At 36.1% G+C, this 24506-nt stretch overlaps 1 protein-coding gene across 4 annotated transcripts in view; it reads left to right on the top strand.

The window, feature by feature from the left end:
- The window catches only part of CNTLN (centlein), a 196297-nt gene that overhangs the window by 26460 nt on the left and 145331 nt on the right, over positions 1 to 24506 (top strand). For all 4 annotated transcript variants that reach the window (XM_063320958.1, XM_063320959.1, XM_063320962.1 and 1 more), the window contains 4 exons: positions 3320 to 3404; positions 17189 to 17323; positions 17912 to 18091; positions 21482 to 21615. In XM_063320958.1, coding sequence (XP_063177028.1) covers positions 3320 to 3404; positions 17189 to 17323; positions 17912 to 18091; positions 21482 to 21615 — 534 coding nt within the window. The remainder of the gene's footprint in view (positions 1 to 3319; positions 3405 to 17188; positions 17324 to 17911; positions 18092 to 21481; positions 21616 to 24506) is intronic.

Here is a 24506-nt window from a genome sequence, read left to right as displayed (position 1 = left end):
GAAGACTCCAGAGCTGAACACAGTGCTCCAGGTGGGGTCTCATGAGAGTGAAGCAGAGGGGCAGAATCACCTCCCTTGACCTGCTGGCCATGCTTCTTTAGGTGCAGTCCAGGATGCTGTTTGCTTTCTGGGCTGTGAGGGCACTTTGCCAGCTCATGTTGAGCTCGGCAGCCAACACCCCCAGGTCCTTCTCAGCAGGGCTGCTCTCAATCCATTCTCTGCCCAGCCTGTATTTGGGGGTGCCCTGACCCACGTTCTGGACATTGCATTTGTCCTTGTTGAGCTTCATGAGGTTCACATGAGCCTACTGCTCAAGCCTGTCCAGGTCCCTCTGGATGGCATCCCTCCAGCATGTTGACTGTGCCACACAGCTTTGTGTTGGCAAACTTGCTGAGGGTGCACTCAATCCCACTGTCCACATTGCCAACAAAGATGTTGAACAGCACTGGTTCCAGCACTGACACCTGAGGAATGCCATGTAGAATGGTTTAATTTAAGTAGAAATATAAATTTTAAAAAGCTGGATTAAAATGGAGAGGGAAATACATCACTGTGGGAACAAAGAATGGATAGGACATGTAAGTCAGTGGTTATGATCAGGATACTTTTGAGGGCTGGAGGTAGTGCTGTTCAGTTGTTCGTGGGGCTTATGTATGTGTGTATTTTATTGTATGATTGATTGACGGAGATTGAACTCGGTCTACATGTTACTCTTCTAAGTACTTTTTAGTAAAGTCCTGCTTTGCTTTTTGCCTTCTGAAGCTCTTAAAATTTTGTATCAAGCGGTTATGTGTGTGTCTAATCTTAAATTCTCAAGTTGTCTAGCTATAATTAAGACCAGAGGAAACTTGGAGTGCTGTAATGCTTACAGTTTAGACATAGACCAATATAGGTCCATCACTTCCATAGGTAGATTATAGTGTGACATGCTTATGGGAGAGAGGTGCCTTCTTCACAGAATATTTGGATTGTGTATCTTTGATTACAAAGGTAATTGTTGACAGTCATTAAGGAGCCCACAGCAAAGTAATTAATTACGAAGAAGCATTGGTATTTTTATATTTGGTTTTTGGTTCATTTATGTTGTGCAATAATGTACAGTACCTATCATGAACAGTGTGCCTATTTCAGGAACATGCATAAACTTCTGTGGTAAGTATGATACAAATAAAGTATTCACAAATATTTTTTTTTCCTTACTAATTCCTAATTTTTAAAGTTGGACATCCAATATGTTTTAGTGCAAAGTCTTACAAGCTTATCAGAAAGTCTTTTATCGTTTTTTAAAACCTGACTGAGAATGTGATTTCTGTAAACTACTTATGAATTATAAGCAGGTTGGGACAATTTCATTAACAGTCATGAGTTATGAAACCTGTTTGTTTTTTTCTCTCTTGTGCTCCCTTTTTGTCCTTAGGTTTTTGTCCAAAGGACATCATGGTCTAACCTTTGGAATACATCACATAACTTAATGTTTGCATGGATCTGTAATTGCAGTCTCTACTTAGTTCAGTTTTAGCAGATGTTCAAAAGGAAACTATGAAAAACTGGCTGTACTATGTATTTCACTCCTCATGCCTTCCAAGCAACCTATCATGACAATTCCTTGATGCTTCTGATTACTGGTGATCAGATGCTTTGAGGTCAGGATCTGATGTGCATTTTTCTGTTAGATTTCTGTCTCAGTTAAAATGTTAAATACCTTTCAGACGTGAAATGCCTTTTGGAATACTTGTTGAATATTCATGGTTTCACTTTTCTCTGCTCATTACAGCTCCTGAATTATTTTCTTCATGGAAGTAGATTTTTTTAATGCCATACAAGTGCTTGAGATCCCATATACTTTTGTTTCTCCTAGATAAATGTAATTTAAATACATGTATTTTCAGCTAGGTTTATCTTAGTTTTCTTCCAGTGAATAGCACATCAGTGCTGCTGTATTTGCAGTAGGATGGTGCTACTTGCAGTTATTATGCCTTGAGACCTCGCTTTCCAAAAGTCTTGCTTCAAATTCCATACCATTTTTATTTAATTCTTTGTTTACTCAGGATAAGACTAGATATTTTAGCAGTCATAGAAATTTATTCAAAAAACCCATGATATTGGGTGGCCTGTGGGGACAGTATAATTTAGCCTTTAAAATCACTGATAACAGTAGAATATGCAGTAATGCATAGTAGTGGAGAAAAATAATTGTCCATATATCTACTATACTTATTGATCTCTGTTACAAAATGCAGATGAAGCCTTTTGTTCACAGTTGGCTGTTCTCATCCACTTCCAATCCAATTTACAGACTCATGGGTACCACTCTTCCATTCCTTTCTACCTCTGAAACATTTGCATTTTGGTAGAGCAAAAGTTGTGCAAGTAAGGTTCGCTGGCTTCTAAGGGTGGCTTATATCCAGCCAATATGGAAGTTTACTGTATTGTGAAAGCAGGGATAACCTGAATGAGTTTCTGCTTCTCTGTCACCTGTGGTGCTGGGGATGCCTGAAGTATTTGTCCATTTTTAGGGAATATATGTCAGACCTTTTATTGCAGATATATATGATAGGAACTCTGTCTGGTGCTAAGGAATGTGTATCTTTACTATCACATTTGTTTTCTCTCTGCCTAAACCGGAAGCCTGTAAGGACATCAACATTTAAAACTCAGTCAAGAAATAGGATAGCAATGAGATGAGGTGGTTTGTTAAACAAAGTGTTAATGACGCATCATTAGGTTTGCTGTGAAGTGTTGCAGAGATGGTTATAACCCTGCACTTCATAACCACATAGAGAGGTTCTGCTTGTCCCCGTTACCAAAGCTTCTGAGCTATCATTTTTTCCCCCTGGTTAAAGGTACAGGTGTACCTTTCACTATCCATGTGAAAGATAGTAAAATAGTTATCCATGATGTTCAAAACTGTTGTTTCAGACACAGGAATACCATATAGCTGAGAAAAGGCCTTCACAAACCCAGCAGCTTAGTGGCTCTATATTGCCAAGCAGGAAAAAAAGTGTTTTGCTCAGTCTATGGACAAATACACTTTCTGCGTTTGGGAAAGAATGAGACAGATAATTTCAGCTGCTTAAACATGTATTTTAAGACCTCTTGCTTCTGTTTCTTTTTGAACAAAGTTGTGTTAGCTGTTTACAGATGTAATTTGCTGTCACTTGCCATATGCTCCCTGATTAATTCTGCAAGGCCTGTCAGCTTCAGATAATTTAATTTTCTATGCTTTAAAATGACATTCATTATCAGGACATGAAAAATTCAAATGATTAACTGCAAATTATGACTAATAAAGTGTCTATTTTTTTTTGTTTGTTTCCAGAGAAAAGCAGAAAGCTGAAGTCAAGGACAGAAGGGTTTTAGAGATTTTGCAAGCCAAAGACAGCAAAATAGAAATCCTAGAACAGGTTCGTATCATATTTAAATAGAGCGGTTAAGAAAGTTTCTATCATTGACACCAAATTTATATTTCCTAAGATGTGATAATAATTTGATGTTATGTCTTAAAGTGGAAGTTGCAGATGATTCAGAAATGATAGACTTCTGATGAAGTATCAATTAAACACATACTTTTTGATGAAATTTTTTCTGAAAAGCGCTATCAACTCATTGCCTTATTTTGCCTAAGGGACTAACCTAAACTTGGATTTTAATGCACAGAACTGGACATAGGACTTCAGGTGTGGCCTCACTAGTGCTGAGTAGAGAGGAAGAATCTCCTCCCTCAACCTTATGGCAATACTTTGCCTAATGCAGCACAGGATACCATTTGCCATCTTTGTCACAGTGATACTTTGCTGGCTTATGGTCAACCTGTTCTGCCAGGACCCCCAGCTCCTTTTCTGCCAAGCTGCTTTCCAGCTGGACAGCCCCCAGCATATATTGGTGCATGGACCGGAGCATTTAAGGTCGCATGGGGTTGTTCCTCCTGGGGTGCAGGATTTTCATTTCCTATTGTTGAATTTCATGAGGTTCCTTACAGCCCATTTCTCCAGCCTGTCCAGCTGATGAACAGCAGCACAACCCTCTGGTGAGTCAGCTGCTCCTCCCAGTTTTTTGTCATCAGCAAACTTGCTGAGGGCGTCATTAGTGAATTTCCTCACATTTCTGATGGCCTTTACTAGGGCCATCATGCTTGAATCGAGGTAAGTTGTGTAGTCTGTGGTGTAATCTCAGGTCTCCAGAGCTTACCTACTTTGGGTTTGTGCAAAATAAACCTTATACGCATGCTGCCTGATGAGAAGCCACTGAAATGAGGTTATTCGTCCTTTTATTTTGTATTACAGGAGTGGTTGGAGTTTTTGTGTGTTGTCATGTCCTCATGGCTGTAGATGTGATTTGTAATGTGTCTGGTGCATGCATGCACATCAATTTTTATAAACCAGCAATGCGTGATTATTCTTGCATTTCTACCCTACCTATCCTTAGCTGAAAGAGAAAATGCCTGTGTAAGAAGTTTATAAGAATTGGTGTGCAGTAATGTGCCTTTAAGAAGGGCTGCCTGCTGTGACAGCTTCTGAACTTGTAGTGTGCATCTCCATGAGATTGCTCTCTGTGTTGTCAGATCAATTTCAGAAGCTGAAATTGAAATTGATCAGAAATCTGAAATTGGTAGTGTGATACAGTTACCATCTGGAAGTGGTAGGCTGGAAGGCTGAAAATTTAACTAGAACCAAGGAAAAGTGGCAGCCTGGAAAGGAGCGAACACTTGGCAACAAAATGGGAGGAATTAACGGATGAGGGGGACAGAAGCTGCTTTTTTGGTGATCGTCACAACTTTAATGCATGTTGTAATACAGCCCTTTCAAATAGCTTCCATTAGAGTATCATTGACTGGGGGGGGGAGGTGGGGTGAGTGTGAAGGGCAGCAGATGGTGTCAACGGCCAGTCCTGCGTATAAAAGCTGTATATGAAGGTGGTGTCACTCTGACCTTCTTGCCTCATTCATTGGCTGGGATGCCACAGGATTGAAATAAGTGGGGAATCATTTTCTGAGTTTGTAACTTGGTTTTGGTGGTTTGGTAATCAAAGACTGGAGCTGGCATAGAGAACAATGTAGTAAGGAACATTCTCATTTATTATGTTTTTCTGGATTTGTTCTCTTTTTGTTGATCTAAGGAGAAAAATATATTATTTGTGTAATTAACATGTGAATAGGTTGCTTGTTAAACTGAGTTTTGACAGTAATGACAATGAATGTTCTCTTCTGTGAAGTATAGACAGCAAGAATTCAAGGCTGTGTATTGCAGCCTACCAGTCTCTTGCATCTAGAAAGGTGAGATTACCCAGTCGTCTCTTTTGTTGTTTTTCCCTTCTGCTTCACACATCATACAGAGGTATCAGTTGCAACAATATCATTTGTCATAGGGTATTTATTTACTAGGAATTTCTGGGTAGCCACCAAACAGGTGATTGTATGCATCCATGCTGAGTAAGGAAAAAAAGGCAAATAAATGATGTATCTCATACTTTGACATGTATGTAAACAGATATTGCTGCCAGAAACAACAGAACTCAAGAAGGAGAACACGAGATAATCTTTGTCCTCTTGTATTCTGCTTAGACTTTATCTTGACGTGCTTAAGAGCCCTTTTAAAATTGCTGTAAACAAGAAACCATACTTCTCCTCACCCTAGGTGAGATGCATATAGTTATTTAGTACTGAGAGCTAAATTAGCTTTATTTGTAATGAGAGATTGCAACTGTTTGAAGGGTTTCCATTTTAATGTACATTACTTAAAATCACCTAAAATAATTAATTTAGAAACTTAGAACTGAGAAGTAATATGGTCTTTATTCACTTTTGTATATCCTAAATGGGGGAAAAAAGTGCGCAAATGTTCATGAGAACGGGATCTGTGGCTTTGAGAGTAAAAATCAGTGTTAAGTCGTAGGTTTGCAAAACTTCTGCTATCTAATATCTCTGGAACAGAGTACATGCATTGAACTTTTATGTACTTTGGTATGACTTCAGTCTGTTCTCTAAATTACAATGGTTTTACATAAGTGTATAAGACATTTTTTCTTGCCATGAGTTTGCTGCATAACTGCATATTTTGTTAAACTTTTTAAATAGGAAATCATGTGGAGCAATTCAGAATGTACCCTTCAAATAAATATGGTATTTATTAAAGCCTGTAAGATTTTTTCCATCTATTATTGCACAGAAATTCAGTGCAAAATATATTATATTGGAGTGTTTCATTGTATTTTTCCCTTTGTTTTTTTTTTTTAAATTCCTATCTTTGTAATTAGTTGATTAGTAACTTTTGGTCTTGATAGTCACAGCTGTGCCTCATCTGACATATACATATTTCTTCTAAATGCTGTGTGGTAAAAATCTTACTCCTTTAAGGTTGGTGTCTAGATTGCTGTACTGATCTTATTGCTGTCACTTTTGTTTTACACAGTGGCTCAAAGCACTTTTCTCAATAGTGATGTATCCTTGCCATATATACATAATTTCTCTGCGTGTTTCAAGGAAAAGAATTTCTAACTGCTGCCTTTAAATGGACAACTCACTATCCTAGAATTTTAATTATTCTTCTGAAGGCTGACTGCTACAGATACCTTTTTTCATTTCCCTTTCCTTTGGAAATGTTCCCACCTGGTGTATTTAATTTATAAGATTTGTGTATGTCTCAAATAGACCACTGGTGCTTTTTTAAATTTATTTTTAAAATAAGCTGAGGCTTTTGGAAGAATGCGTTAAAATTTTTGAATTTAAACAATTAGTTTAGAAGATAATGTGGAAACAGGGAACATAATCTTCTGCCATTCATGCAATAGATAAATTAAGGTATCTTAACCTGTTTTCCTTAGAAGATGAAATTAAAGATGTGTAAAAGTAACAGTAAACCTTTTCTGTCTTCTGTAACATTGTTAATTAATTGGGTTTCAATTTTGATCTGGAGGAACTAAAGCTAATCTTTTTGTCCTAGGCCTTGTAACGTTTCAAAACCTTATCAACTGATTATACTCCAGAGGGGTTAAAATAGTACTAGCTTGCCTCATTATCTGCACTTGAAAATCTTCAGCTTGCTGTGCAAATCTATATTAAAGCCCCTTTAATGGGTCCAATTGAAAAAAGCATAATTCTACCTTCAAGCATTAATTAACACTAATAAATATTTCTTAACTTTTGTACCTTCATCTGATTGTATATTTCTTTGTAATAAAATGCTATTATTAAATTAAGACAAATGTATACACACATTACTTGCATCTAAACGCTTTATTTCCAGTAGCATATAACCTTGATTATTCTTGTGTAATGAGGGACATGAGGATAATTTCAGTAATAGGGAGTTTGAATGAATATGTCAGTAGTGATGAGATTATGCGAAGTTTATAAACTCTTTGCAAAAAAAGTTTCTGCAGTGAATGAGATTTATAGATACTGCAAGCGAAGAATATCTGAGAACACTGACACTTCTTTTTCTTTAAAAATATCATTTTACTCAAGTTGTACCTCGGAAAAGGAAGCAGCCTTCAGCGGTGAAACTGTCATTTTATGTGAACCTTTTGAACTGCATCAGTGAACTATCATATGTCTTTGTCCTTTCTGCTTGCCATCTTCTAGTTAGTTTTCTCATAAAATTAATGGAAAGAAAACTTGTTAAGGAGCTGATCTGATTGAGAAAGATGGGGAGGAAAATATATTTATTATTCAAATAGTTGAAAGTTGCTGATTCTGGTTTATTGATAGAAGACTACCTGAGGTAGGTGGTATGATGACTATGGCTAACACCTGTGGGCTTGTTTGTCTGAAGAAATTAATAAGCTGTAAATTACAGTGTACCTTTACAGCTCATTAGTGCTTTTGTGTGAATTCCCAGTAGGAATGCTTTCTTTACAAGTTGAAAATGTGTTTCTCTGAGGTAGCTTACTCGATTTTGAGGAAGGAATTTTCCTACTTGATCCGCAAACAAAAATCTATGTTAGGTGTTTGTACAGGTGTACTGTAAATTCATGTTTCACCTTTTCATTATTTTGCCTGTGTGGCCATGCCTGAAGTTAACTAAAGCTTCTGGATCTTTATTAATTGGCCTTTGTGTTCTCAGTGGTGTTTCTACAAAGATAGCCTAAAATGATAGCCGCATTTTGATTAGACAAGGAAAAGTACAGTAAGTAAAGAAATGTGATGTTTCTTGTCCTCTGCCCATTCCACTGGTTTGAAATGCTCGATTTTTATGTTAGCAGCGCTCAATATTCAAGCCTGGAAAGAAGAGGGAGGTCATCTTTATGATCTCATTCATCCTCTGGGGAGCTGGGGTCTAGTTTGGGAAATTTCTTTTCAATCTAGGTAAGAATAGTTATTGTGTAGCCAATTAGTGTTACAATGGGATAACCTTTTTTTCTGAGATATAAGTGGTTTCTAAAGCCGTTGGAAACTGTGTTTACAGTAGAAGAGATTAACTTAACTGTGTTCAGTATATTATCTGTCAGCCTTATCTGGTCAGTATAGTTTTAAGAGGGTGAAGCTGGATTTTATTCCCCCTTTAAGGACATTGTTGATGAGGAATCTCTTCATATATCATGGCTCCTTACTTGAATTCCTCAAGTTCAAGAAAAGCGTTGTTCCTTAGGGACCAGGTAGCAGAAAGAAGCGTGCAGTGCCCTTTGAGATTAGGTTCTGCCCTTACGAATCTGCTGACCACACTTAGGAAGGAGCTTGTCAGAAAAGTTGATCATAGCAACAGCTGTTCATTATTTACTACACCTGATCTGGCAGCATTGATGTATGTGAGTGTAATGAAATATTGCTGTGTCAGGAATAGATGCTAGTAGGTATCATTTCCTGCAGATCTCACATAGTCATGCACACTTCCAGAGACAGAGGCTAATTCACTCTGAGGACCTTGTATAGACCTTACTGAGGAGGAAAACGTAGAAAAAAGCCCGACCCCTAGTTCCATCAAGATTGTGCCCTTCAATGAAGAGAAGAGAAAAAGCTCATTTTAGCAGATTGTTGGTTTTGATTTGGAATTAGTAGAGAGAATAGGGAGTAAGAAGGTATTTTGGATTTTCTGCTGCCTGACCTAGAGGGCTGGGCTGCTGCTTTCCATAGTTTCAAAATATAGCTGCTAAGAAGAGAGGAAGGAATAAATAAAGTGTCAATGTGTTGAACAGTGCCACTTTACAGTGCTGTGTTATAGGTCCTATGGAAAATCCAGTATGTTCTGGTGCAGAGGAAAGGGGATTTATTGAGAGAAGATGATGGTTAGGGTGATGTTAAAGCTGTGGCAAGATTGTCAGATTATATTGTCAGTGTTCATTGTAGTATCCTAAGAACTGTCATATCCTCATTAGAGGAAAATGGACAGCTAATCTCTGAATCTAGTGCTGTGCTGTCTCTGTGCTGTGCTAGGCAGTGCTGTCTCATTTCCAAATCAGAGGTGTGTTTTTTGTGAAAAACTGCCTTGAAATATTGCCCTCTTGCAGGGCAAGGAGCTTCTGTATTCCTTGTTTCAGACATGGCAAACCTATCGCGCATGTGCCAGAAACGCAATTTGGCTCCCTTGCCAATACAAAAACGCGGCTGCTGGCAGCGCTTGCTTGCACTATGCTTGTGCAGCAGAAGGAACCAGTGGAAGGGATACAAAGGTTTTGTAGGATATTGTAAAAGGTGAAAAGAGTAGTAGAGCTTTGGTTTTGGTGGATGAGAGAAGGAACATGCTGTAGTGTAACTGTAAGGAGCAGCTTGAGTGGAATGAAACGGTGCACATCCTAAACAAGTTTTGTCGGTGCTGTGACCTGCTTCGCAGATTGCTGGCCAGAGATGGTTCCTTTGCTGTAGTGAATGTGAGGTACTGGAATTGTAAGACTGACTGATACACTGCATAAAACCACAGCTTATTTCCACCACATGTTCAAATACTAAGAAATTCTGTCAGGTGGTTCGATTAAGATAGCAAACTTTGCTGAAGACACCAAATTAATCACATCAGACAAGTCCAAAGAGGGCAACAGGGAACATGGTGTTTATAATAGATTATACTGTTTGACCCTTTCTTAATCTATGGGCCAGGTGAGAATTCAGGAGTGAGACCAACTAGTGTTAGAGGAATAAGTACGTATTCCCTACCTGCAGGGTGAAGTCAGCTGCTTATATTTCTGGTCTGCTTCTCTGTAGAACCATTTTACTTGATCCTCCTGAAAAAGAGCTTTAAAGTATCTTAATTTTCTTTTATTCCTCCTGCAAAAAAGACCTGCTGTTTTTATGCAGCATGTACATAAGTAGTCGGTAAGCACATTTGAATGGACACTGTTGTAAGACTGTTTTTCCTTGTATACGTCTTTAAGTTACCATGTTTTTTCACATCTATTATTGTTAGGCATAGGCGTTCAAAAATTCTCATTAATTTTGGGAATGGATTTGCAGATGCCTGCTTACAGCTTTGTACTTCTTTTTGTCAGAAACAATTCTTTTAATTGTTTAGTCTCCAGGAGTCCTAAAAAGCATAGGATGGGATAAGGGAGAACAAACTTACTTTCTGGTGGTATGAAATTAAGTCAGATCCCCCACTTCAGTTCCCCTCTCTTTGTGCTTGTTGTTTTTTATTTATTTATGATTGTTATGGCATAAGGGCAGTTGTGAATAATAGGAATTAATAATAGGATATGCACTCATAATACTATTGCATGAGTTACGTTTTAATCCATTATATGTCAGTTGTTTTTTTCTGTCCTTGTTAGGAGTCAAGTTCTAAGTTGAATAGTTAACTGTGAATACAGGCATCCTTTGGAAGGATACTGTAGAATCAGGTAGCACTGTTGGCATTTTACTTTTGGAGCAATATGGATTTAAGAATAACTTGTGTTTTATGTTGTAACTAGCTAGCGTAATTTTGACTATGAAAGGACACCATACTGACTGCAAAATGCAGCAGACGACTTCTATAACATATGGTTACCTTTTCATGAATTATTTACATAGAACTTCTGTTCATCCTACATCTGAAAATAATTAAAGAATCTAATGAATAGTCATGAGATGAAAGAGAGTGGATTTCTTTTGTTCATTTTATTTGTTTTCTCTTTTGTGTTTTTCTTTATTTGGGAGAACTGTATGAGAATATGTCTGGGAATGTTATTCCTTAAACATGTGTATGAGTGTTCAGGTTTAGAACCATAAGGATTAATAAGGTTTAAAAAAATCTAAATAGAAATTTGAGAAAGCTAAATCAAGGAAAGCTATGATATATTACTGGCACATATTTAGTGGTATCTACTTATTGTTCAGTTCCTGCTAGGAAAAAAGGAAAGGGAGGGGAGAAAGTTAGGAGTGTGGTAAGTCAAGCTCAACTACTTGGTGGGGAAAACGAGATGATGACAGGGAGAGAATAAATACGTAAAGGTTGAAGTAGAAATTTTGAGGAAAAGAAGTATAAAAGCAAGAAAAATGTTTTCACATTTAAGTTGTAATAAAATAATTTAATTAATAAATTATTTTTATTTCTGCTTAAGATGTCAGGATTCTGTTAAAAGTCAATCCTTGGGGAAAAATACTTCAATTTTTCATCGCTTCCAGTTACTTTGTGTTCAGTTTTATTTTTCATGTGGTATATTATAAATGTATTGCTGCACGGTGAAAGCTTCTGTTAAAGAATGTGATGAAGAAAGCAGAGAATATAATGTTTATTTGTTACCCTGATCCTTCTGGTAGTGAAAATCGAATGCATGTCCCTTCATTGCAGTCATAGGTGGACATCTTTAATATTGTGCTGCAGAGATTTGAGGTTTTTTGTGAAGTACTTCAGAAGCCAATGACAGAAACAACGCGAGTTGCTGCATTTCAGTATCGTTAGCAGCAGCCATGAAGGATATATGTCTCAGCTGTGTGTTTCTGCTAGAATGATTTTTAGGGATATTTCGATAAACTATTGGTAGGTATTTGAGTTAACTTGTTGACATGAAATAAAACCCACTTTTATCTACATTGTATGAACCTTTATAGAGGCAGGTACGCAATACTGATTCAGTAATGTGGTCTGATCAGATGTCAAACTGCAGAACCCACTGTAGACTGTGTTATGTTTTTTTTCCTTTAGCCTTCCACTCCAAAAATGTAAAAATTGGGAGAACACTTAATGCAGTAATAGCGTGTACAGCTGTTGTTGTGTAGTCCTTTCTGCTTGGTGTTTTACGTAGTGGGTTAAAAAATCTTTCACTGAAGGCCAGAAGTTTAGTGATGATGTCTGCAATATCAAATAGTACGTAACTGCTGGCAGTTGTACCCTAACTCATATTTTTTTTGGAAACAGACTCCTAGCATTAAAGAGTTACATTTCTGTTGCCACTTTCACTGTCTTCATACAGTCGTATACTGTCTAAATTCACACTGGATAAAAATGAAGATTAATTAAAAACTTTTTGTATATTTATTCACATGAAATATTGACAGATAATTATAACATCCTACTGCCATGAAAAGACTCTGAGGTGTTCAGAGCTAAGACAAAAAAGGACAATTTTCCAGCTTCAGTTTTCATCTGTAGTTTTCGTAGCTAATTTTCTTGTTTGACTTAGCATGTGATTGTGCTTCCTCTGCAGATTGATTTGAAGGTATTTAAAAAAGAAGTTTTTGCCAGTAAACAAAAAAAAAAGAAAAGTTTTTGCCAGTAAACAATTTGACATTATTAGGGAAATGAAAAAGTGTATTGTGTTGTAGCTAAAGAGATGCCATGGGAAAGGATAAAAATGAATTCTGGAATGACAGTACTCTTTAACATCAAAAGACCTGCTTCACCAGGTCACAGTGTTTCTTTCTTTGTACATACTGTTGCCTGGAGCATTCTGGGCTCCAGCAATATACAAGGGATACTCTTTGATTCTTCCCAGTTGAACAAAAGGGTAAAATTAGATTCTTTTGGTTTTCATTAGAGTAAATTCACTTCTAGAATACAGTTTTCTCTCTTGTATCTGGCAGTTTGGCTATGGAAAAATCTTTGGCAGTGTACCGTGGTTGTTTTAGTTATATGAGGTTTTTTATAGCTCTTGAGCACCAAGCTGTCAAATGCCCATTGAACGTTGCTTTTGTCCTGTTGTATTCAAAAAAGTATGACTGCACTCAATGCAAAATGCATGTTGAGATTGTTCTGGTGTAGCATTAGCCTGTCTTTTACGGTATCTGGACAAAAACAGTACTTTGGGAACAGATAAATTGCTGATGAGTGTTTTTTATCTGGTGAAGTCCGTCAAAATAACCTCATGTGGGAGGTTGCCCCATGTGTTGATGAGGTATGGATTTTTTCTGCTATTTCATTTGTCTACCAGAGTAGGGTGGTCTTTTAGGAACACTCCTTGTATTCTCTGCTGTAAGAATCGGTCTTTACGCTCTTCCTCCTATTATAGAAGATAATTCATAGGTTGAGGAAGCAAAGTGCAAAAACAGCTGCACAGGCAGAGGCAGATGATAATTTACTTAATTGTCTGTATCTCAGAAATTCTTCTTTATGACCCTTATTTCTACCCAGTCACGGCTCCCGAGTAACAGTCCCTTTTTTTTTTTCCTTCTTTATAAGCACGTGAAATGAGCAGATATGAGAGTAAAAGTTCAATTCATTTAGAGGAAAAGATAAGAGCATACAAAGTGGTACCCAAGAAAAATGCTTTGAAACATAACAGGATTTTTTCCATGCAGGTATAACTTACTAAATATCATTTAACTGCTGCTGCAGTAGACGACTTTGTAGACTACTCATGTGAGTTTGCTGCTTAGTGATTGATGTGATGTATTTGCCTTTTGATTGATTCAAAGTCTTAAGCGGGTCAGTTGTGGTGATAAGCAATTAGTGTGCGAGTCTGATTCAGGGTAATCTGTCTGATTATCCTGCAAAGGATGCAAAGTCAGTGGCTTACTTGAGTTTAAAATTTCATCTCAGCAATATGGAACAAACATTTGAAATAGCTAGTTGCACTTTTTACCTTCATGTCTCCATTCATCCTTCAAAATGCTGATAAACTTCCTGTTCCAAACAGGACACAAAGATCTTTGATTTCACTTCAGAAATACAAATATGCTTACCAGTTTCTGCACCGTGTATAATGAAACTACGTAGTAACACGATGTAGCTTGTGTACTCACAAATTAGATGCCTTAAGGGGCTGGAGCTGCACTTTGAGATTTCGTGAGAGTGTGTTTTTGTGAATTTTTAACTCTTCTGAGCCAGTAGACTCTTTCAGATAGGTAGAATTTACAAGGGTGTTCTTCAAATATAGACTTTGTCTTGATAAATGTTAAACAAGTAGTAATGAGCTGGAAGAAAGACTCAAAGGAGACGCTTACTCAAATTCTATGAGGACCTGTGGAGTGGGAGGGAGGCAAACAAAACAGTTTGTTCCTGTAACTGTAATAATATTGCTGAAGAGCAAACATTTTGCTTTTTGAACAGTGAAAATTCAGCCTGGTGTCTGGGAGGTTCAAAATATGCAAGAGGGGAATCCGAAGTGAAAAAGAGTTTTCTTAATTTCTTTATCTCTTCCTTAATGTCTGCTGATAACAAACTAGGCTGAGAGAGTTTATGCACTGTGTTATATCTCTCACAAAAAATTCTTACAAATTTCTGAATCTGAAAATCAGGTTTTGTTTTTCTTTGGAGGAAATACGAGAATGATTATGAATCTGTAATCTTAGGCAGACTTTGACTGGAATCTCTTCAAAGTGCCAGTCTTGTAAAATGAGTCTCTGTAGGGGAGTTAGTTATATTATAAAATATAAACAAGTACGCTCTACGTTTGAGATGAAATTACCAATTAAACACTGTTCTAAATACAAACTATTTTTTTTTTTGTCTGCTTGGTTGGAATTAATGACATCTCAGGCAAAAATCTAAGGTATGAGAATATGAGGTTTCTCTATTTTCTTTCACTTTTCTCTCAATTTTTGTTGTCATTTATCCATTCTCTTCTGTTCACATTCAATTTCTTTTTGATTTTATTAAAGACCACTCTTAGAAAGTACCAAATTTTGTATATTCTTTGAATTCTACTGTGTCTGATATTGAATATGAGGTACAACAAAGATAATTAATTTTCTTTCTTAATAAAGTGAAATTTTTAGTGTGGGGGAGAAACATCCTTCATGCCTCCCTACACTATTTACTAAACTTTATCTGTTCATGGTTGTTTGTTTTCAGTATTTGCTACACAATTTAACATTACCTTTCTCATATGCTGAACTGGTTGCAAGGTTTGTTCTTGCTTGGACATATTTTCTGCTACGTAGTATGGTATGGTGGGTGTTTTTGTTTTGTAAGAAATATTATCATATTTGTAACAGTGTGTGGATAAAACTAGTGGTCAGAGGGTTAAAATAAATGTACTAAATATGGAAGAACAATGGATAGAAAAGATTTGGAGATGGTGGTAGGAGAAGAAATAGAACAATAAAAATATTTGCAAGGAAGGGGGGAATGTGGTGTGTAGAAAAAGTGAAGAAGTCTACAGAATAGAGGCAGATATTCAAAGTAATTTGGAAAAAGATAGAACAAAGGTATGTATTAAAAAGTAAAAAATGAAACAAACAGTCCATAGGAAGAAACAGTTATGTATATTTTTAGTGACCAAGACATTTGCTAAATACAGAGATTAATTTCACTGCACATCTTCAAACGTATTTTTCACGTGCCTTACTGTCACAGTAGCTCACTAGTGGTTTGAATAATAATTCATAAATAAATTTTTTTCTGCCAACTGTAGTCTTATAATCCAATATGTGAAATTAATGCTTTTTATGTCATTTAACTCCGGTAATACTGAAAAAGTTAGTTTATTGGCCATTAAGCTAGTTGTCAACTGTTATAACATAGTGCAGCAGAAAGGGCAGAGAAGATTTACTTTGTGCGCAGTAATTGTTTGTGCAGAGTAGGGAGAGGAGTGGGCGTACCTTGAGGAGAAGCTGGTGCTCAAACAGCTACTTAGGCTCTCAAAATTGCCCCATCCTTCTGTGGTTATTGCTTTGTGAACAGTTTCCTTGTGCAGTGTGGGTGCTCTGGATGCCAATGCTCTGGAAGCCCTGCTTACCCCCCTGCACAGCTGTGTTTCTTCCTGTGAGCAAATTGCTTCGAGTTCAGTGGTGGCACAGTTAATTTTTTTGCCTTAATTGTTACATGTAGGCTGAAAATCAATGGTTATTGACTATTACTTCAAATGTATTGTTTTTTATGTTTTTTTTTCTCAGCACATTTTCATTATTTTTCACGTCTGATGTACATGTGAACCAGATTTAATCATATGGAGGTTGAAAACCCTCATGTATGTTATCAGTATTGTAGAATAATCTAAAGGTATATCCTCTGGATAATTTTTTATGTTTCTGAACACATTTAATTTACCATGTATTTTAAAGGCAAAGCAGTTGCATTTTTGTCCTGAAATAAAAGTTTCCTCTTGCTACAGTTACAGTGTTACTGCTAGGAAAAAAGATTTTAGACGAATACCATTTTGATTTAAGAAGGTAAGGTACAAAACAGTATGTGGAATTAAAAGAGACTTCTGAAGAAAAATGTGCAATTCTAATATGTGTTGAAGAGTGTGGTGTTTTCATATGAACGTCATAAGAATAGAGTGCAAGTATCTAACCCAGAAAGTTGAAGTTGTTTTTCTGGTGGCAGTGAGATTTTATTATGTGTGGGTACGCTAAACTGTTGTCTGTATTGAAGAATGTTGTATTATATTCCTTGGGCTACAAGTTCCGTTAGACTTAATTCCCTTTTTATAACTATTTTGTGTCATAATCTTTTTGGTTGCCTCACTTAACATTTATTTCCCATTATCTTCATAAATTCTGGAGAATTTTGAACTCTACTTTTTGGCTTGATTTTTGGTATACTAAAAGTGCAAGTGAAATAGTATTCTAATGTATTCTTAATCCATAAGCACAAATATAACTTCTGCGAGTGACTGTCTTTGTCTAAGCTTTACTGAATAATATCCATTCAGTTCTGCATTTATGGGCTCTTTTGTGTAGCAGCAGCAAGATATTCCTTATTTATGTTACTGTGTCGTATAGTCATGCAGTTTTAAGTATGATGAAAGTACTAATGAAATGAAAATAATGCTGTAAAACTACATATATCAGATTGTTATGTTTCATAGGTCTAAAATGCACAGATCTAAAATCCAATACATGCATTTTCTTTACAATTTCTTTTTGTCTATTAACAGATTCATTTTTTTTTCTATATAGAGACTCACAGGTCAGCAGCAGGAGATAAACAACTTAATACAGAGAAAAAATGCTGTGGATGAGGAAAATGCCCATTTGAAGAATGAATTCAGTAACTTGAACCAGAAATTTAAAGATAAAAGCCAAGAACTTAAGGTATATTGACTTGTACATAGTTTCATAAGACTGTAGCTTTGAAGTAGTTCTTTAAGCAATGTCAGCCTTTGTGGCACAGAAAGTGACAAGCTTGGAGAAAAAATTGCCTTAGGCCTTGCTATACCTTACTGTTTTCTCACATACCAACTCCGAGGAAGATGCTTTAAAGCCAAGAATCCAAGCTTTATAACTTTCAGATAAATAGTTAATGATGGAAATGGAGCAAAGAAAGTAGGAGTGTGAAGATGTGGCTTCTTGTAATTAGATTCTGATGGGACTGGCATTATTAATTGATAAAGCCGAGGTCTGGGAGGATATGTCTGTGTGGGTCTCAAAAATAGCTGGGGACAGCATCAAAGGCAGCTTGATCAATTAATGGGCTCTTTGCAAATGTGTACTCATCAAAGCTGTCATCCAGCTAAAAAATATGACCCTTCCACCTGCATGAAAGAGGCCAATAAAAGTACACAGGTGACCTTGGCCATCAAATATAGAAGAAGCTGCTGTGAGGGTAAAACTGCACAGTTTATATTTGCTGATTAGTTCTCACTTTTTTTGTTTATCGGCCCTTATGGTACTGTTCTACAGGACACTGAGGAGTGTGCACAGAAGAAGGAAGAGCAAAACAGGCTGGTTATAAAAAACCTGGAGGAGGAAAATAAGGGATTAAATACATGCTGTGCTGACCTGCTAAATGACCTGGAGAAACTGAGGAAGCAGGAGGCACAATGGGAAACAGAAAAATCTGGCAATGATGCCAGAATAAAGGTACGAAATGGAATGGACTCTTGGATGTTATTTCAGAATTAACTTCTCCAGACATTTGCACTACAAGTTATTTTCTTTAAATAACAAGTTATATATTCAAATCTACCAGTGGGGACTTGCATTCATTTACATTCCTTCACTTAAGACCCACAGCTTTTTAAAAATTGATGTTGCAAAGCAGGAAACTGACTTCAAATAGTCATCTTAAAATGTAATCATTAAAAAATAAAAGATACTGTATTTTAAGATAAAATATATATATATACACAAAATAATAAAAGCTTAAAAGTATTATCATTCACAATTTTTTTCTCAATGTGTAATTTACTTACCTGTGATTTGTTTGCAGTAGACTTGATGTTTGTTGTTTGGGAAGAATGCTTTAAAACTTTAACTGCAGTTTTGGATAAATTGTGTCCTAGCCTCCAGAGGGCTCCACTCTGTGAGAGGCCTTATTATTGCATATAATATATTAAAAAGTTATTTTCACTGTTTGTGATAAAATGAACAAGGAAATAATTGAATACATTGTACAAAATATTGTATCTTTTATTTAAATGATACTTCGTCTTGTTTGCTGGTGAAAATTGGCAAGTTCTTTTTAAATTCCTGTAAGAAATAAGCCACAAACATGGTATCAAAGTGATTGATGGCTGCTTATATACACATCTAATTAGTGGATTCTTTATATTTACATGGCTAATGAACACTTACAAGGCTGTGCTCTTTTACACTGTCAAAGTACATGACCTTCTGGTATATTCAGTTTACTAACTGTCTAATCAACATCTTGCCCAGAAACATCTTTTTTCTTCCACTAGCAATTCAATGGTTTTGGTGACACTTGTGATTGTTTTGCTGATGGAAACCCTTTGTAAAAAGCTTAATTCAGATCTGTTAACATGGAAAGTAAAGTTCTTGTAAATTGATGCCTTTGGACTGGTTATGATGAAAGGATTATAGGATTTCCAGGATAACGAATGGTTTGTTGATACTTGGAGGAGAAAATCTAGTGTGTGCTAAACTGATTAATTAATTTTCAAGTTATCAAAAGTAGAGCTTGTAATATTGGATAAATTATTGAAAAACATTGCTACTCACACTTTCAGTGGAACCAGTAAGAATAATTTTTTTGTGTCTGTGTTCCTGGCTGATAAGGCATGCTGAAGAGAGAAAGGTGCATCGCAGCCATGTGATTCCATGGAATAAGTAGTGTTGATGTTTCACAGTGGGGTCACAAGCAGGTCAAGGTGGTGCCTAGAGCGTGACAGAGGTAAATTCTTGAGATGGGTATTCCCTGAGCCAATGAGGAGTGACACATAGCTGGATCTGCTGTTCACAAACTGATTAAGGAAATAATAATCAATGGCTGCCTTGGCTGTAGTGACCATGAAATTGCGAAGGCTGCCTGAGAAGAGGAAAGAAGAGTAGCACAGTACAGACCTGGAATTATAAAGGAGAGTCTTCAGCATGCCCCTGTTTTCATGTTTTGCCCTTTCAGTAATGTTACCAAAAAAAGTCAAGGTTTCAAAATCAGTTCAAAAGGTTAAACTGATGAATTTGTTAGTTGAAATCAAAATATGAAGTTGTGTATGTCACAAATGGGGTGAAGTACTGAAAGATATTTTTTTCCTGTTTTTAAATTCTTCCATGGTATAACTTCTAAAGTTGTATTTTTGACAAAATCATTTATTACCTATTCTTTGTTTCGTACTCTGCAATGGATGATGGGAACTTAAGCATTGGTAAGATCAGATATTTTTTTAATCTCAACCATGAAAAACCTCTGCAACTGTATAGTGTGCTGTGAAAGACAGGCAATAGGATTTACACGCAGAAAGTGTGAACTATTATCATTTTTTTTCACATATACAGTAACTTTTAGCTGTTGTGGAAAAAAAGCTCTGAGGAGATACTCACTGAGGAGATTATTTGGCTGCAAGTTATAAATACCTTATTGCACTTCAATATTTTCATGTGTTGGTAGACTGAACATAATTCTGAAATCTTCTATTGTCTGAGAAAAAATATTTTTTGCTACCTTGCCTTTGAGATTGATGTCTCATTAGTTGTGTGTACCAGGTATATAGCCTGGGATTCACTCATGAATTTTGCTATTTTCTCATGTTGATGTTACTGTTATTATCAGGACATGATAATTCTTGTGCAAGTTCAAGGAATTTAATTGTAGTACACTTCTGATATATCCAAATACATATAAGACATTTTTATACTATTTTAAAGAGAGACAATTAATTATTTGCTTTTCAGTTACAAAAACGTTTTGATACCCTCAATATTTGAGGCATCTTTGCTGAAAGAGAAAAATGTGCATTTCTTTATTTCTTTAACTAAGTCTGTATGTAAACGGAAGATAAACTAATATACTGTTCTCAGTAGAGTAGGGATGCTATTCTACTGGGAGGTATTTATTTTAAATTATTGATGAATCCTGGAATATTTGCCTTACTGAGAACAAGTGATTGTGTCTGTGAGTAGACTAATACCAAAGCAGGTCTAAGGCTGTTGTCACCTTCTGAAACGCTGCTCTAGATATTCCTGTAATATTTCTGTTTCCATTCTTGCCTCAAAACACTCTGGGATAACAGTCATATGAAGCTTCTTAAGGACTGAACTACTCTTCTAAGCTGCTAAACCTCTAGAGAACTCTAGTAAGATCACTATGTAGAGATCGAAGTCTTGCTTGAGTAAGCTGCCTTGCTGCTGTATTTCCCAGATATACCTTCACACTTTGCTGACTAAGTTCTACAGGAAGGCTTACTGTAAAAGGAAAACTATTGCTTGTTTACATTGTTTTCAGTGAGCATTTCCAGAAGTTTTCTTGTAGTTTTTCTTTTCCTGAAGAAACTATTCCTTGCACTGAATTAAAAGTGCAAAATCAGAGCAGATTTAACCAGCAGTCTCAAAAATGAATCTGTAACCAGTTAGGTCATGTGTGCAATTTTGTGCATTTTTTTGAGAAATTAAAACAATGAATGTATACCTGTTTTTTTGTTAGGAGTAAGTTTTTTTCTGTTTGATTTCTACAGAAAACAGGGTTTAAACAGTTCAGTAGTTAAATAGTGTACTGTTGCTTTACAAAGATATAATTCAGGATTCTCCTTCCACATGAAGCAAATGAATTAAGGAAAACTTCCTACAGTAAAGAATAGGTGGCCACCTAAAATTGGAAATACACCTTTTTTCTGGTATTTCTCATTTTTCATACACACACATGCACATATAGCTATATATATTTGCTTAGACCACAATAAATATATACATATGTGTGTGCACATCCATATGTCTGTATATGTAGATAACACACATAGTAAATTTTAACTCATTCTTATACATAGCTTTAATATATTTCAAATGGTTTCTTTGCAGAATTTGGAAACTGATTTAGCAGAGGCAAGAGAACAAATGAAAGAGTTGCGCAGTATATGCAGTAATTTGTCATCTCAGGTAGCTGTGAAACAGGAAGAACTCTCCCAAAAGGATTGTGATGTGATCAGAGCTAAGTAAGTGTTTAATGATTTCAGTACCTTTAAGTCTGAATCTTTTCAAAAAGCCTCCTGTTCTGCTTACAAGCACTACCTTGCATTAGAGGTATTTTTGTGCAATAGTGTGTTTTCATACCATTCTGTTCTGCAAGAAGTAAAGCTTTTGGAAGTCTACCAGTAGACAATAGTTTATGTAGACTCTCTCTGATATATTTTGACGCTTAGTGTATTATTGTCAAGTTTTGAGTAGGGATGGACTTTAAAAATTACACAACTGTGATTAGCATTGGGTCAGAGAACTACCGATCTCCACTGAAAGTAACAAAATATCAATATGATTAGTGACATAAACATTTAATTGGAGAGGCTAAATGCCCTAAACTTGGAAAAGCTTTAAGTCTAACTTTAACTTTTAAATTAGAGTCAAATCTACCGAGTCAGTAAAAGTCTACACAGGACTGTGCTAAACGTTTAAAGCAGAGTGATTTAAGCCTTGTCTTGGGTCTCACACACCATTTCTTTACACTGAATCTGTAAGATTAGTGCTACATTATTTGAGTCATGGAAAAGAAATGAAGGATGGAATGAATTATATTAATTGACTGGACTACGTTCTGAGGAGGTATTCCTTAGGTAATACCTCCTCAGGTAATATACCTCAGGTAATACCTGAGGAATTCCTCAAAATGAAGGTTGTGGCAGAAGACCATTGGTAACTTTAAGTGCTTTGTCAGGAAATTGTCCATTTTGCACTTCTTAGTTTCAGAGGCATATGCCGTGTTTATCACTTCTGTGTTAGACAAATAATATTCCCTTCAATATTCCCTCGAACTGTGGTTATGCCTGAAAAGCGGCAGTTGGGATGCAGAAATCATAGGTATGGACACTCTTCTGCTTTCCAAGCATAAATAATTTTACTGTAGGGAGTCAGTATCTAAGTCTTCTTGGGAAAAAAATAGAAATATGATTTTTGATGCCTCTAAGCTAAATAGTCATCCTACTATTGGTTGAAATCTTTACAGGAAAAATGTTGTCTTGTTATTTTCTTATTTAAAATGTATAACGGTTGGCTTTTCAAAAGTTAATAGGCAAGTTTAATGGCAAATTGTATTTAAAGAGACAATTGCCGGAATTTGTGAAATTCATCAACGGACTAGTAAGCTTTATTATATTCTGAAATTATTCTCTGAAATATATACATGTGTGAGAGGACTAGGGACAGCAAAGACGACATTTTTAAAATCAGATAATCAAGAGTTGCAAAGATTTGCTTGTTGGTTTCAGTTTGGGGTATTGCAAGTTGGACAAGTATGCTTTGCTATTCACTGCAGAACAACCTCTTAGAATTTGTCACAGACATCTCGTTTAAATATGTAATTAAAATTAGTACTTTTTTCAACGTGAGGTCTGAACTTGAGGTAATAAAAGACAGACAACATACTTATTTTGAAGTGTTTGAAGTCTTACTCTGTATGTTTTTTCCATACAACCAACCCTCTAAATTTATGGAGAAGAGATTGGCCAGCTGATTATATATGTTTTTCTTCTTTAAATGTTTTCCTTCATAGATACTTAGCTGGTATTATGATGAATTACAGTGTTTTTCCATATCACTAGTATGTGAGTTATACTTGACATGTTATATATGTATGTATTTGATCAGTATCATTGTAATTCAATGTCTGCTAATCTCTCTTAAGAAACTGTCTTTGGCTATGAGTTTCTTGCTGACAGTTCTATTGTGAGAAAACAAGGTGTATGCTGAATGGCTTATATTATATAAAAGTCACGGTTTCAGGCAGCAGTTTCAGTAGTTAGCAATATGAACTAAGAATTTAAAATATTCTGTATTTTTTGTAGTACAGAGTACTGAAGTTTTTCTTTATCTTCCCAAGGTGCCAGTACATAAGTAAAACTATTTTTCTACTAGTTCTTAATTGAAAAAAAAAGTCAAAATAATAAATGCATGTCTCTGTAGACAAAAGCCAAACTCTTACTTAAAGAAAGCAACAACTCCAGAATTAAAGGAAAAAATCTGAGGAGAAAATAAAGTCTTACATCTTTTCAGCTTTTTCATCTTCCTAGCCAAGATCATAGAACTGTGTTGACTTAATGATTGAAGCATTTGGTTGTTCCTTTTTTTTAACTGATTTTCTTATCTTTGTTTAAAACGTAGTCTTACAAAAGTATCACATTGAATGCTCAGCTTTCATTCGATGCTGCCAGAAAATTCTTTGACAAATTCAGTGGAAAATTACTATCTCCAGTTTCCCATTATCAATTTCAAACTTTTAGAGCTCACTCCCCATCTGCTGCCTTCCTGCCTGCCTTCCCCACCCTCCCCTTTTTTGAAAAGAGACAAGGAGTACAGTTGTGAAACAAGCTCTGGAGGAAGAATGGAAGGAAACTGTCTTTCTTAAATTGGTGTCTTCTTTCATATACAGTATAGGCAGATCCAGATTCCATACTCCTTCAGCTGACACCTTGGTAATACTGTCTGACATTTTTACAGTAGATGCTAAAATCAATTGGAAAAGAAAGTCTCTAAGGGTTTACATGCAAACTGGTCTGGTGCTCTGTTTCTTGTGCAGTCATATCTTATTGCTTTGTTCTGCCTGTTTCTGAGTTTGTTAGCAAGATTTTTTTTCAGTTTAACAGTGGCTGTGTCTGCAGACACCAAGAGAATGGTTTTCTTTAAGGGGCAGTCTTTTTCAGCAAATTAGCAGGGACCAAAATTTTGAAGAAGTACTATAGTCTAATTCTGGCCCTACAGAATAGCAGGTGTTTTTGAAAATCCCACCTGGTGTCAGCAAAAGTCTGTCACATACTTCTGAGGTGTGGAAGATAGATTTTCAAAGACCAGTGAACAGACAGTATTTACAGGATCCATCCTGCACAGCGGATGTCTT

This window comes from Chroicocephalus ridibundus, chromosome Z (assembly GCF_963924245.1).
Source record: "Chroicocephalus ridibundus chromosome Z, bChrRid1.1, whole genome shotgun sequence".
In the NCBI taxonomy this organism is placed as follows: Eukaryota; Metazoa; Chordata; class Aves; order Charadriiformes; family Laridae; genus Chroicocephalus; species Chroicocephalus ridibundus.
This window is presented reverse-complemented; position numbering and strand designations above follow the sequence as displayed.